Source organism: Pollachius pollachius, assembly GCF_949987615.1.
Source record: "Pollachius pollachius genome assembly, chromosome: 12".
In the NCBI taxonomy this organism is placed as follows: domain Eukaryota; kingdom Metazoa; phylum Chordata; class Actinopteri; order Gadiformes; family Gadidae; genus Pollachius; species Pollachius pollachius.
Window position 1 is genome coordinate 16,879,666 of NC_136945.1, and position 13,588 is coordinate 16,893,253.

The 13,588-nt window shown below is 44.6% G+C and overlaps 2 protein-coding genes across 2 annotated transcripts; one reads left to right on the top strand and one right to left on the bottom strand.

Moving 5' to 3' along the window:
- Nucleotides 1-280: 280 nt before the first annotated feature.
- Nucleotides 281-10,483, top strand: cse1l (CSE1 chromosome segregation 1-like (yeast)). Its single transcript, XM_079747332.1, has 25 exons — nt 281-373; nt 1,009-1,101; nt 1,218-1,360; nt 1,467-1,568; nt 1,958-2,103; nt 2,247-2,337; nt 2,456-2,563; nt 2,696-2,788; nt 2,879-3,046; nt 3,139-3,268; nt 3,413-3,478; nt 3,585-3,787; nt 3,889-3,973; nt 4,085-4,146; nt 4,237-4,373; nt 4,670-4,773; nt 4,873-4,970; nt 5,268-5,418; nt 6,980-7,188; nt 7,582-7,679; nt 7,811-7,896; nt 8,267-8,348; nt 8,453-8,599; nt 9,352-9,583; nt 9,882-10,483. Exons 2-25 carry the CDS (start codon nt 1,017-1,019, stop codon nt 9,969-9,971), a joined length of 2,916 nt encoding a protein of 971 aa, XP_079603458.1. The 5' UTR covers nt 281-373; nt 1,009-1,016; the 3' UTR covers nt 9,972-10,483.
- Nucleotides 10,484-10,794: 311 nt separating this feature from the next.
- Nucleotides 10,795-12,996, bottom strand: LOC307083722 (retinol dehydrogenase 10-B-like; the record flags this gene model as incomplete). Its single annotated transcript, XM_079747674.1, has 5 exons — nt 10,795-10,915; nt 11,489-11,620; nt 11,831-11,976; nt 12,096-12,194; nt 12,511-12,996. The coding sequence occupies 5 exons, from the start codon at nt 12,994-12,996 to the stop codon at nt 10,795-10,797; spliced, it is 984 nt and encodes a 327-aa protein (XP_079603800.1).
- Nucleotides 12,997-13,588: the final 592 nt, after the last annotated feature.

Consider the following 13,588-nt stretch of genomic DNA (forward strand, 5'->3'; position numbering starts at 1 on the left):
GGCCATACGAATCGGATTATATCTGGCAGATTAGATCTATCTAATCGGTATGGTATAGTTAGACCTATCTAATCGGATAATATTTATGGCAGAGTAGAACTATCTAATTGAAATTATATCGATGGTATAGTAGGCCTATCTAATATTTTTAGTAAACATGAAACATAAAACATGTATCATTTACGTATAGGTAAAGGTAGTGTCGTGCTAGGGGCGTGTCTGGCGGAGTCCCTATGAGGAATGCGCGTGCGCCCTGGCTGACCGCGCAGTTCCTCTCGCTGTGTATTTGAAATCGGCGTGCGGAGCCCGGCTGCAGTGAGAGCATCACAACCACATCTCAATCCCACGCTGACTCACAGTCCAGCAAGTCACGGTAGGGGATCATATCGATTTATTTATGATTAAATAAAGTCACGAATCTGGACTAAAGGACTTAAGAAACCATTTCACACCGCTTTTATGAACCTAAACGTGTTTCATGGAGTACAACCAAGTAAATTAGCAAGCTACGCTAACATTAGCATCCGGCTTGTGTCAAAATCAGGCCACATTGTATTTTTTCATTTACTACAAGTTTAAGGACATCAACTACTGTCTTAAATTATGTGTTTGAACGGGATAGAGCAAAATCCTACTAGTTCAACAAGAAAATAAGTATGCTAGCTAACTTATAACTTGAAGCAGCTAACTGGAACCAGTCTGCGCACAAGGGTGCTAAGATGCTTTGCGGAAGTCTAGCCAAAAGGGATTGTTACAAGTGCACACTTTAGTTTTCGCCTTGACACCGATATCAAGATGTAGAACATGTATGAACAATACGTATATGATGCGGTCATCGGCATCATGGTAATCAGTTGGTTATCACTAGTGGGTCATTTAGGCCTAGCTGGCCCACCGTAGATGACCCACAGATTACAACGATGTATTACTACGTTAAGCGTCCAGGGCGGTCTCGGTACGGCGCACACATACTGATCATAATATCCTCTTTTCTCTCTCGCAATGAAGATATCATCATGGATTTGAATGATGCAAACCTTCAATCACTGATGGAGTTCCTCAGGAAAACTCTTGATCCTGATCCATTAGTAAGACGACCAGGTGAGAGACCCTTAATGATAATCGTACATGTTGATTGTTAATCAATAAGGCCTCTTTAATTTTAGGATATGGTCTGAAGTTAACTGTTTTTGTCCCCTTGTGATTTTATGCCACAGCTGAAAAGTTCCTTGAGTCCGTTGAAGGAAATCAGAATTACCCTGTATTGCTGCTTACTTTACTGGAGAAATCCCAGGACAATGTAATCCGTGTATGTGCTGCGGTTACGTTCAAGAATTACATCAAGAGGAACTGGCGCATAGTGAGTGGAAATCAACAGATCTACTTGACGATGTTTTGATGTTGACTTAGTCTAAAATGTAATAAAGAAAGTAAGAGTTTTTAAGTGTTTCATCCTCACTCCTCAGGTTGAAGATGAACAAAACAAAATCTCTGATCCGGACCGGACGACAGTCAAAGCCAACATAGTGAACTTGATGCTGAGGAGCCCGGAACAAATTCAGAAACAGGTCTGTTTATTGTTGTATTTTACCTTTTCAATTTTAAGAGTTAAGCCTTGTACACTTTAATAAGTTTAAAGGTCCCATGACATGCCACCAGGTGTGAGTGTGATTAGCTGTTACAAGATGTTTTGAAAATCTGTCTCTCAGGACAGTACAAGTGGGCGTGTCCACCTAGAATTTTGACGGATAGATGAGCAACGTTTGCTGCAGTCCACTGGGTAGGCTGGTAGACTGATCTATCCAGCACACATCTTGGTGGACATGCACACTTGTGATGTCATAAGAGACAGATTTCCAAAATGTCTTGTAACGGCTAATCACCCTCACACCTGGTGGCATGTCATGGGACCATTAACCTTGCCCATACTCTTAATTGTTTTTTTTCTTTACTGCAGCTGAGCGACGCCATCAGCATTATTGGAAGAGAAGACTTTCCCCAGAAGTGGCCTGACCTTTTAACGGAGATGGTCACCCGCTTCCAAAGCGGTGATTTCCATATCATTAACGGAGTCCTCCGCACCGCACATTCCCTCTTCAAGAGGTAAGATATAATAATATAACAAGACACTTTTATCCAAAGCATCGTTAAATATGTACATTTGTCGGAAAAAAGAGAAACATTATATCGCTGTCAGATCAACAGTACTGTCTTGTATTTTAACTCAGAACTTTTTGTCTTTTTAGGTATCGTCATGAGTTTAAGTCCAATGAGCTTTGGCTGGAAATAAAACTGGTCCTTGACACTTTTGCTGCACCTCTGACGGAGCTCTTCAAGGTTTGTGTGAGCTTGTGGTTGTAATAACAAGATGAGATCCATATAAACTATTGTGTCTGGATTCATTCCCTGCGTGTATTCTGCTGATGCTCACCGTTTTGTGTCCCCCACGTTTCAGGCCACCATTGAGTTGTGTCAGACTCACGCCAAAGACATCAACGCCCTGAAGGTCCTCTTCTCCTCTCTCACACTGATCTCCAAGCTCTTCTACAGTCTCAACTTCCAGGTGGGTTTGGTTCTTGTTTTGACGTTCTTGTTGTTGCTCTAAAGGTAAAATATGTAAGCGTTTTTTTCTGTCATTAGGCATATATTTTGTTCTGCAAGTTTGATCAATTTAAAATCTCCGTCCTTTGTACAGGATCTACCAGAGTTCTTTGAAGACAACATGGAGACCTGGATGTCCAATTTCCACAATCTGTTAACTTTGGATAACAAGCTATTACAGACCGACGTAAGTTCTTTTTTGTGTGATGTTTTTTTTAAACTGTTTTAAACAAGGAACACAACTCAAGTTTGTTCCTCTATCTTGACGACCGTACAGGACGAGGAAGAGGCGGGTCTCCTTGAGATGTTGAAGTCTCAGATCTGCGACAACGCCGCTCTGTACGCTCAGAAGTACGACGAGGAGTTCCAGCCGTTCCTGCCCCGCTTCGTCACCGCGATCTGGAACCTCCTGGTGTCCACCGGCCAGGAGGTCAAGTATGACCTGGTGAGGCTTCCGGCTGCTTCTTCAGGGATGTTCTGCGTATAAACAGTTTTTGTGACGCTTCGATGGCTAATCCTGCTTTGTGTGTCATACAGCTCGTGAGCAATGCCATCCAGTTTTTGGCCTCCGTTTGTGAAAGGCCGCACTACAAGAAACTCTTTGAGGACCAGAACACCCTCACAAGCATTTGCGAGAAGGTCATCGTGCCCAACATGGAGTTTAGAAGTGAGTCAGCCTAGCTGGGTTTTCTTTTTAACTTGATGATGCTATTTCAAACCAGTGCCACCATGTTCAATAGTTGGGCTTGGTCTTGTATATCTACTGCGCTCCTTTGAGGTTCTGACAGACTGAACTCTCCTCCCTTCCTAGGTGCTGATGAGGAGGCCTTCGAAGACAACTCCGAGGAGTACATCCGTAGGGACCTCGAAGGATCCGGTAAACAGTCACTTCCTCTTACTTTATTTATTCTTGGTTACTTCTGTATACATGGTTCAAAATACACTCGTCCTCGTGGGCTGACCCTCCTGCCGTCCTTCTGCAGACGTCGACACCCGCCGCAGAGCTGCTTGTGACCTTGTGCGGGGTCTGTGTAAATTTTTCGAGACTCCAGTCACAGCGATCTTTTCGGGCTACGTGAACTCCATGTTGGCAGAGTACGCCAAAAACCCTGGCATGAACTGGAAGCATAAAGACGCTGCTATTTACCTCGTCACGTCGCTAGCGTCTAAAGCTCAGACGCAAAAGGTACGCTCGCCCTTTCGTCCACTGTGCTGCTGATTTCAGAAACCCGCGTCTCTTCTATTCCGTTAATGCAGATGGCTTTAAAAATGGATGTTTTGTTTCAGCATGGAATTACACAAGCCAATGAGCTGGTGAATCTTACAGAATTCTTTGTCAACCACATCATCACAGACCTAAAATCACCAAATGGTAAGAGTACACTCAAAGTCTAGTGGAAGAATCAGCAGCCAAGTCACACAAAGCGAGGAAGAACTTTTTACGAGCAAGGTAACAACCACATTGTTCCCTTTTCTATTCTAGTAAATGAGTTCCCGGTGCTGAAAGCAGACGCTATCAAATACGTCATGATCTTCAGAAGCCAGGTATAATCCCCCTACATCCACAACGATTCACCCTGCGCTCAACCCTACAAGTGGAATGACCGGTGTGTCCTCGTGTTCACGTCATCCCAGCTCCCCAAGGATCAGCTCCTCCAGGCGGTTCCTCTGCTCATGGCTCACCTGGAGGCCGAGAGTGCGGTGGAGCACACGTACGCCGCCCACGCCCTGGAGCGGCTGTTCACCATGAGGGGCCCCAACAACACCACCCTGTAAGCACCAACGGCTCACCTGGTGCTTCCATTCGGGACATTTTAATGTGGGTCTCTTTATTACCAATGTCACTCGTGAAGGTAGTTAGGTAGAGGTTCTGTTGTAGTTAAACCCACTTCCCTGATTGTCAGAATGGCCAGACCTCTGCAATTTTTTTTTTTTTGTGTGTATGTGTGTATATATATGTATGTGTGTGTGTGTGTATATATATATATGTGTGTGTGTGTGTGTGTGTGTGTGTGTGTGTGTGATGGCTCTAAGATCTCTTGGCTGAAGCTCCCTCCTTGTCTTGCAGCATCACACCCGGAGAGATGGCTCCATTCACATCACAGCTGCTCAACAATCTGTTCAAGGCCCTCTCGGTGCCCGGCTCTTCAGAGAATGAATACATCATGAAAGGTAGTACAGGGACGTGCTAAACCTACGGATGAATCCTATCAAATACCCCCGTCTGTTGTGTGTTTAACTCATACTTTTCCCTTTGGTTTATTTTCAAAGCCATCATGCGCAGCTTCTCCCTCCTGCAAGACGCCATCGTCCCCTATATCCCTACCCTGATCGATCAGCTCACACAAAAACTCCTCTTAGTCAGCAAGGTAATCCACACCGACGCTTCCAATAGTTTAGTTTTGTTTCGTTTATTGGTTGAGTCAACAGGGACCATGTACAGAACAGGCTCTATACTAGTGTTAGCTGAATAGCTAATTTGCATCTGTGGTCCCTGGGCAGGGAGTTCAAAGGATAATAAAACGTATGCTAAACAATACAGAGCATCAAAAACATTACAGTGTAAAAATCATACAAAATACATAAAACAGTTCTTTATAAAAGGATCAATGATTGCATGATTGTCTAGTCGAAAGTTTTTGTTTTTGCTTTCCTCCTGCCTTCAGAACCCCAGCAAGCCCCACTTCAACCACTACCTGTTTGAGTCCCTGTGCCTCTCCATCAGGATCACCTGCAAGGCCAACCCCAGCACCGTGGGCAGCTTTGAGGAGGCCCTTTTCCCCGTGTTCACGGAGATCCTTCAGAACGATGTCCAGGGTGGGTCATCTGAACTAGCCTTTCTTTGTTTAGTTTTTGTCCCGCGTTAAGCGTCATTGGCAATGACGCTTTTGATAGACAAGGAGGCTAACTGAAGTTGATGTTACCAATGACTCATTCAACTTCTGTTGAATGAGTCTATCAAAAGCGTCATTGGCAATGACGCTTTTGATTACCAGTTACCAATGACTCATTGGTTACTGGTAACCAATGACATTGGTAACCTCAACTTCAGTTAAAGCTAGGGGGGGGGTAATTTTGGAGAAAACAGCCGTGGAGATTCCGTTGTGTTCTCTCTGGTCCCTCCCTGCCACGCCCTACCTGCTGTAGCTCCTCCCTCCGAACGGCAGTTATGCGCGTTCATGTGAATTCAGTTACATTGATAGGAAGACGAAACACCATGTCAGATTCCGAGGTAATTAAACATTAGTGCAAGGCTGCTGCTAGCTTGCAGCAACGTTATAACAATACATGGAATATCATATGCTACACTTCCCTCGCTGTGCTTATCTTGGCATTTGTGTCAGCTTTTACACAAACGTGACTCGGACATTATCCACAGTTGCGTTGAGGCCTAGGCGACGTGTGAGCACAATCTCTGTGTTATTCCGACAGGTTAGTGTGACCATAACTGACACATAAAACGGACCGGAAAAGAACCATGGGCCGATGCAAGACATCCTACGGAACCGTATTGAAACGGTTACATTACAGAACCGTAATGTAACAGTTATCGTGGCTCTGCCTAGTAAAAAAACATGCCAGCCTACACTTTACATATTCTTCACAATATACCATGGAGAGATATCACTATTCCTTACCCGTCTATAAGAAATGTAGCTATCTCAGCATCCGATTTTAAGTTTCTCAGGTCACGTAACTCTCCATCGCTCATAAGCCACGCCAATGTTTACTGTGGTTTTATTTCGAGCTCTCTCCGCCTCCCTTTTAGTAGCTGTCCTTTCAACAAGTGTCTTTCCTCTTTTTTTCGCTGTCTTAGCGGTGTTAGTTGTTGGTATCCGGGGAATGGGAAATTTAGGGGGCGTTGATGAAGACATTGCTATTCATTTGTTGTCGCTGTAGTAGTGCAAAACTGTCAGACTGCAAGGCTCGTGAACGCTCACGCAGGGACGCACCAACGTCGTTGCCAAGGTGAACGGACAGTCCCACAGCCAATAAGAACGGAGAATCAGAGCCTCGCTGTGATTGGTCAAAGTGTACATGAGCGGTGGCAATTTTTGGGGGCGGCACACAGGCAGGGAAGAGCAAAGTAATGGGCAGATATTCTCAGAGCACTTCACCTACATATAGCTGACTGGCTATTATGACAGTTTTGCCAAATATTACAGTAAAAACATTACCCACCCTAGCTTTAATCTCCTTGTCTATCAAAAATGTCAGATATCCGATGAATAACGGAATGTTAGGAACCCAACCCAAGATACCCTTTGTCTGGTGTAAAGCATGTCTTGTTTTGATGGACAGGGCTCCACCTATAACAAGACTATTGAGTTTCTGCATTAATGTCGCATTGATGTCTCTTCCGTCCCCTCTCGCGCAGAATTTGTTCCGTACGTGTTCCAGGTGATGTCCCTCCTCCTGGAGATCCACTCAGACTCAATCCCCTCCTCCTACATGGCTCTGTTCCCCCACCTGCTGCAGCCCGCGCTGTGGGAGCGAGCTGGGAACATCCCCCCTCTGGTTCGCCTTCTCCAGGCCTACCTCCAGAAGGGCGCCCCCACCATCGCCAGCTCTGCTGCCGATAAAATAGTAGGTCGAGCTCGTAACGGATGGTCCACTCATGTCTTGGTTGGTTCACATTTTATGATCGGTTATTCTTAACTTTGACTGATTTGATTGATTTTGGTGTTTGGGTCATAACATAACATTTATTTTAACTTAAATGTATTATTTCATCTAGTTGCTGCTCTTCTATTTATCTTGTAAATTGTATATTCTATACTGTTGCAGCTTTTTTCTATTTTATTTGTGTATCGTATATTGCATATTTTTATTTATTTTATTTATGTTTCTTTCTTGGCATTCAGTCTGTGGAAAACAAAGGAGGAATTTCATTGTATGACTGAGAACATGTTTCTTATTGTGCATATGGCAATAAACACTTTAAATTGAATTGAATGGCAACACTCCCTGTCCCTTTAGCCCGGACTGCTCGGAGTCTTCCAGAAGCTTATTGCCTCCAAGGCCAACGACCACCAGGGCTTCTACCTCCTCAACAGCATCATCGAGCACATGCCCCCGTGAGTCGTCCCCAGAAAACCCCATCAGTGGATTGTGAGAGGGTGAATGGCTGGAAGGCTTGGCTTGATGTAATCAATTGTGATGACGAGACCCTAACTTTCTTTTTATTTTGTCCCTTTGTTTTTGTCAGAGAATCAATCATGCAATACAGGAAACAGATCTTTATTCTGCTCTTCCAAAGGCTACAGAGCTCCAAAACCACCAAGTTCATCAAAAGTAAGACTGTAGCTGTGTTCATGCTCAATTCAATGACTAGAAGGGTCACTCACATCTAACGTTTCTTTAAGTTGTTTTTTTTGCATAAACCCGACAAAAGTTATGCAAAGCTATGGCTATTAATTTTGATCAACTGGCTTGAGAAATCAGGAAAGCAGTAATTTCCGAAACTCCTGTTTAAATATTTTAGATTTTTGTAAAATAGCAGAGCAGACCATAAACCTTTACATATTGTAATTTAAAAAAAAAACAATAGTCTACTTTGCTGTCAGCAATACCGTGTAGATTTTGGACTATTCAATGCAGTTGGAAACATGGTGGTAATCTGTGATGGAGTGCTGCTTGACTGTTCCTGTATTCTCTTGTCCAGGTTTCTTGGTGTTTATCAACCTCTTCGGTGTCAAATACGGAGCTATCGCCCTGCAGGAGATCTTTGACAGCATCCAGCCAAAGTGAGTACAGACGGACCGATGCTGCAAAGTATAAACCTAATGTGGATGTCGTAAAGAACGACTTTATATTGGTGTGTGAGGTTGACCCTGTTGTTGTGTCTCAGGATGTTTGGCATGGTCCTGGAGAAGATCATCATTCCAGACGTACAGAAGGTGTCTGGCCCAGTGGAGAAGAAGATCTGTGCCGTGGGCATCACAAAAATCCTCACGGAATGTCCCGCCATGATGGACACGGAATACACCAAGCTCTGGTTAGAAACGGACCCAACAAAACACCGCCCGGCACGCTGCAAAGTAACGTAGTCAAGGCTACACCATCACAAACCGCATTTAGCCGACTTCTACCGGGAAATAGATAGAGATGGATGGATACTTTATTGATCCCCAGGGGATATTCAAAGTCACAGTAGCTTGAAGATGTCACACACAGCATATACATCCTACATAAACAAGATGATAGAATATGATATCGTCGTGGATAATATGGACAATGGAAGATTCGCTAAGCTGGTCTTGGAGACATGGAGCCAGCGTGGTCCGTGAGTCACTGGTAGGGCTGAACGTTTTGGGGAAATAATCAAATTGCGATTATTTCGACCAATATTGCGATTGCGACTTTTCTTTTTAAAGTTCCTTATGTTCTGTATTATTCACTAAACAAGCAATACATCATTCTATAGTATGACCAACACAACATTAAAAGCAGTCAACCTATAAACTGCTTTCCTTAAGGCCAGGCCTATGTGTAGAGATGAATTGATGCATGATTTGATATTATACTATCGTTATTTAATTATTGAATCATAAAAGAAAAATAAATACGAATCATACTTATCTTTACTGTTACTGATCTCAAGTCAGTGACGGTAACAAAAAAAAAAATTTTTTTATTTAATTGCAGACTGTGCTGTGATTTACCAATCGTGTTCTATTACGTGTGGGTTTGACTTTGGTTAATCGTTCCGCCCTAGTCACCGGTGTGTCTGCGGTTCTTTCCCCCCAGGACCCCTCTGCTCCAGGCCCTGATCGGGTTCTTCGAGCTGCCGGAGGATGACAGCACGCCTGACGACGAGCACTTCATCGACATCGAGGACACCCCGGGCTACCAGACGGCCTTCTCCCAGCTGGCCTTCGCCGGCAAGAAGGAGCACGACCCCATCGGAGACTCCATGGGCAACCCCAAGATCCTGCTGGCCCAGTCCCTCCACAAGCTGTCCACCGCCTGCCCCGGCCGGGTATGGTTTCACAGGGTTTCCCACAGCTCGTTACTGCTTAGGCGGCCGCCTAAGCAACATACCTCCCCCAAAAATAATAAATAAAAAATAATTTTTATTTATAATAAAAATGCTGTCTGACCCCTCCTGGTCAGACAGCAGCCTCCCCCGGTCTGAAGGCAAACCACCTTAACTAACAAATTCTCTGTGGGGAAACCCCGGTTTCAGACCCGGTAGGATGGAGTCCACGACCCTGTTAAACGATGGGGTGGTGGCTGATGGCTGGTTGGAGTGTTGACCTCTCGCTCCTCTCTCCCAGGTCCCCTCCATGCTGAGCAGCAGCCTGAACGCAGACGCCCTTCAGTTCCTGCAGGGATACCTGCTGGCAGCGTCGGTGCAGCTGGTTTAGAACCACAGCTTGTTGGCTAAACCAGAACACACTGCGCACAGAGCAGACGGCTCCAAGGCTCGTTTCAACTAAAGGCCCCTCGTACTACACTGGTGGAGTTTGACATGGTATGGATTTATTGGGGTGTGGCTTGTTGGAGGTCAATGTTCCCTCTTGTCTTTTTTTAATGAGCTTTTAAAAAAAAATGGAGTGCAAAAAAAAAACAGGAAATTAATTTTCTGGTTTGGTTGGGCCTGCGCGTGCTGTGGAAATTGCAGAGCAGAGTTAATTCATGGTATTTTTCGTACCATGTTTTGATATATAAAGTGTGTTCAAGATCATCTAAAAGGTTTGATTCAGTATTCTTAAACAACCATTTGAAGAGTGTCCTGTCAGATTTCATTGGATTGCTTTACACTTTGGAAGACTCAAATCTCCATAAATATAATTTCTCACCTCTTTTCTGCATGTCCCTTGTAGATTTGTGTGTTTGTCCGTCATTTTGGCACTGTCTGTTATTGTGATTAAAGAGAAGCACTTGTATAGAGCCTGGCCTTTCGACTCTTTTGTATTTAATACGTACAGCTTATCTATTACTGAAAATCCCAGCACTTTAAACATTTGGTCTCTATACGTAGGAAAATAACTTGTTCCCAATATGGTTATTGTATCCGTTTATAATAAAGGTATTCGGTGGGACGAGTACATTAAATCATTTAAAACATCCAGTTTTTTTGTCAGAAATATTCATACATTTCTCATGTAAACACACTTGACTTTCACTTTCTATTTAGTTTCTTGTATACGGCGTTCCGGTAGCTGGAGCGACTTCAACAGAAAGCCACTAGGCGGTTTCGACCTGGTCTTTGGCTGCTTTCATTTCCATGTTCTTGATGAAGGGCATCATGCATCTGTCCCCTCCCATGAAGCGGTACGTGGCAACATTGGCTTCCCAAGGTAACAGCCTAGAGACAAGGATGAAAAGACTTAAGCATGACTGAGTATACCTGTTTGGGACTATACACGATTGTAATTATTGGCATAGCATAATCCTAATCATTTAGGGTCTTTAGCAGACGCTTTTATCCAAAGTGACTTGCAATAAGTACATTTGTCAGAAGGTGAAATATCGTGGTCCGTACAGTAAGGATGTTCATAGAACCAAGTGCAAAGCACTAACAATCACTAGGGTAACTCATTCCCCTCGTACAACAAGATGGCTAGGAAAAGATGCTACACAACTAAGTGCTACAAATAAGTACGAAATACAATAAGTGCTTACAATAAGTGCTAATCCCTGGTGTCTCCTTGGTACACCTTGTAAGGCTTTTTGCAATGTCTGTGTTATGAGTTGTGTAAGGGTGCTGCTTGCACACTGCCCCACAAAACGACAACACAGGGTCAGAGTGCCGTGCCAGTGGCTGGTTGTAAGCTGTCCTTGAATCCAGTTGGGGCAGTTTACAGTTTGTAACTGCACGTTTCGGCTTACGTTCTCTCGCGGCTTGGGGGAGTGAGAAAGCCACCTCGGTCGTACTTACGCTCGTGTCAGCAATGGAATGTACATAAGGCGAGGAATGCATATCATCTGCTGCTCGGCCAGGATGGCGTTCATGGACTGCTTCACGGTGTAGAGGGGGTCCAGTGGGGGGATCAGACCCCGCAGCTCTTTCCTGTGAGGAGTTGGGCAGAATCTGTGTTAAGTTGTTTCCGAGACATGTCACTATATTCAATTAAAGGGGACATATACCACCAGGTGTGAGTGTGATTAGCCGTTACAAGCCGTCATGAAAACCTGCCTCTTCCGACATCACGCTCGTAACGGCTAATCACACTCACACCTGGTGGCATGTCATGGGACCTTTAAAAAAAAATGTGTGTACCTGATCTCGCAGCCCTCGAACATGCCTGTGTCTACAATGTATGGGCAGACCAGGGTGGTTTTGATGCCATTCAGGTTTTCCGTATGGAGATCGTGGGCCAGGGACTCTGTGAACCCAACGGCGCCAAATTTGCTGGCACAGTAGTCCTGAGAAAAAAAAGCATAAGAAGATGAATTTGTATTCCTATTTTGGGATGTTGTTTATTAATTTGGCCCTGTCCTCATATTATCCAGTTCTGTGGATAAGTGTGCGGATATCGTCTTACCTCTACACACGCAGTGCTGAACAGGCCAAGGGCACTGGCGATGGTTACGATGTGGCCGTGGTTCTGGGCTTTCATCTGAGGCAGGAAGGCCTTCGTCATCTGTTATAAGGGGAAATAACCATGACTTTAAGGAATCACCTCCCCCCGCCAGCACGTCTCACATCCCTAACTGTCTCACTCTCAGTATGTGCGTCTCTCTCTCACTCACCTCTCTCACTGTGTGTGTCTCTCTGTCTCTGTCTCTCTCTCCCTCAAATAAGTACACAAACTCTCGGTTGCATAACTCACAATTCTCAATTTCTTACGTTGTACCATCACGTGTTCCTAGCCACACCCTTAAGCACACGATCAAGGTATCAGCAGCATATTATGTTTTATGTAGAAGTGCATATAAAATCCGAGGTCGTCCTCTTACCCAAAAGAGAGCGTGACAGTTCACCAGCAGAGTCCTCTCCAAAAGTTCATCGGGGCACTCGAGCAGCCGCCGTCCCGCCACGACCCCGGCGTTGTTCACCAATATCGTGACATCGCCAACATCGAGCCTCACTTTCTCCGCGGCCTCATAAATGTCCTGACGGCGGGAAAGATCAACAGTGTGCGTGTATACTTTGACTCCCTTTTCCCGCGCCAGCGCGGCCGTCTGCTCATTTGCGGCCTGGTTGCAGTCCCAGAGCACGAGGTTGGCGCCCTCTTTGGCAAACTCCAGAGCGAACAGTCGACCCAGCGCGCCCCCGGCACCCGTGATGAGGCACAGCTCCCCGTCGATGCACTTCAACCTCGGCCGGAGAAAGGTCTGCAGTACGGCACTCACGATGGAGTAGGACAATTCAATCAGCATCCATAGTAGGTCCAGTAAAAAAAACATCATGCGAGTACAAGGTCTCGTGCAACACGAAAGCATCAATGGCAGAGTGCCAAGCCTGGGCCATCATCAGCTGCTTTTATAAACGCGACTCTGGATTGGATAGCTGTTTTATGTAACATGTGTTTGCGGGATTAGATGGACGGTGACCCGCCAATGGAAAGACGTATTGGGCAGATTACCAGAGGGTTGAACTCGTGCGTATTAATTGTTCATAACAGTCACTAGGCTACACTGAAAAGGATTAGGACATCACGTCACGCAAAATATTATTACAGTGACTTTATAATGACAGCATATTATTGCCAGCCATCAATATGTTTTAATATTCGTACAAAATAAGTGTATGGAATTAAACATGTATGAAGAAAAATATAGAGGCTATTATTAATTAATTCTTTCCGTCATTCTTGTTGTTATTACTTTTTCAGTAATGATTTGAAGATAACGTTCTTTTTATTTTTATATAATGATAAAAGGACCATGTAAGTCTGAATAACTAATAACTTAACGGCTAATAGGCTTACAGAATCACTATGGAATTGCAATCACTTCACTCGCCACACATAACGTGACTAGAAAGGTTTTCCTGATATGATATAAAGAGGCTTAGCCTACCCTTAAGGTCAGG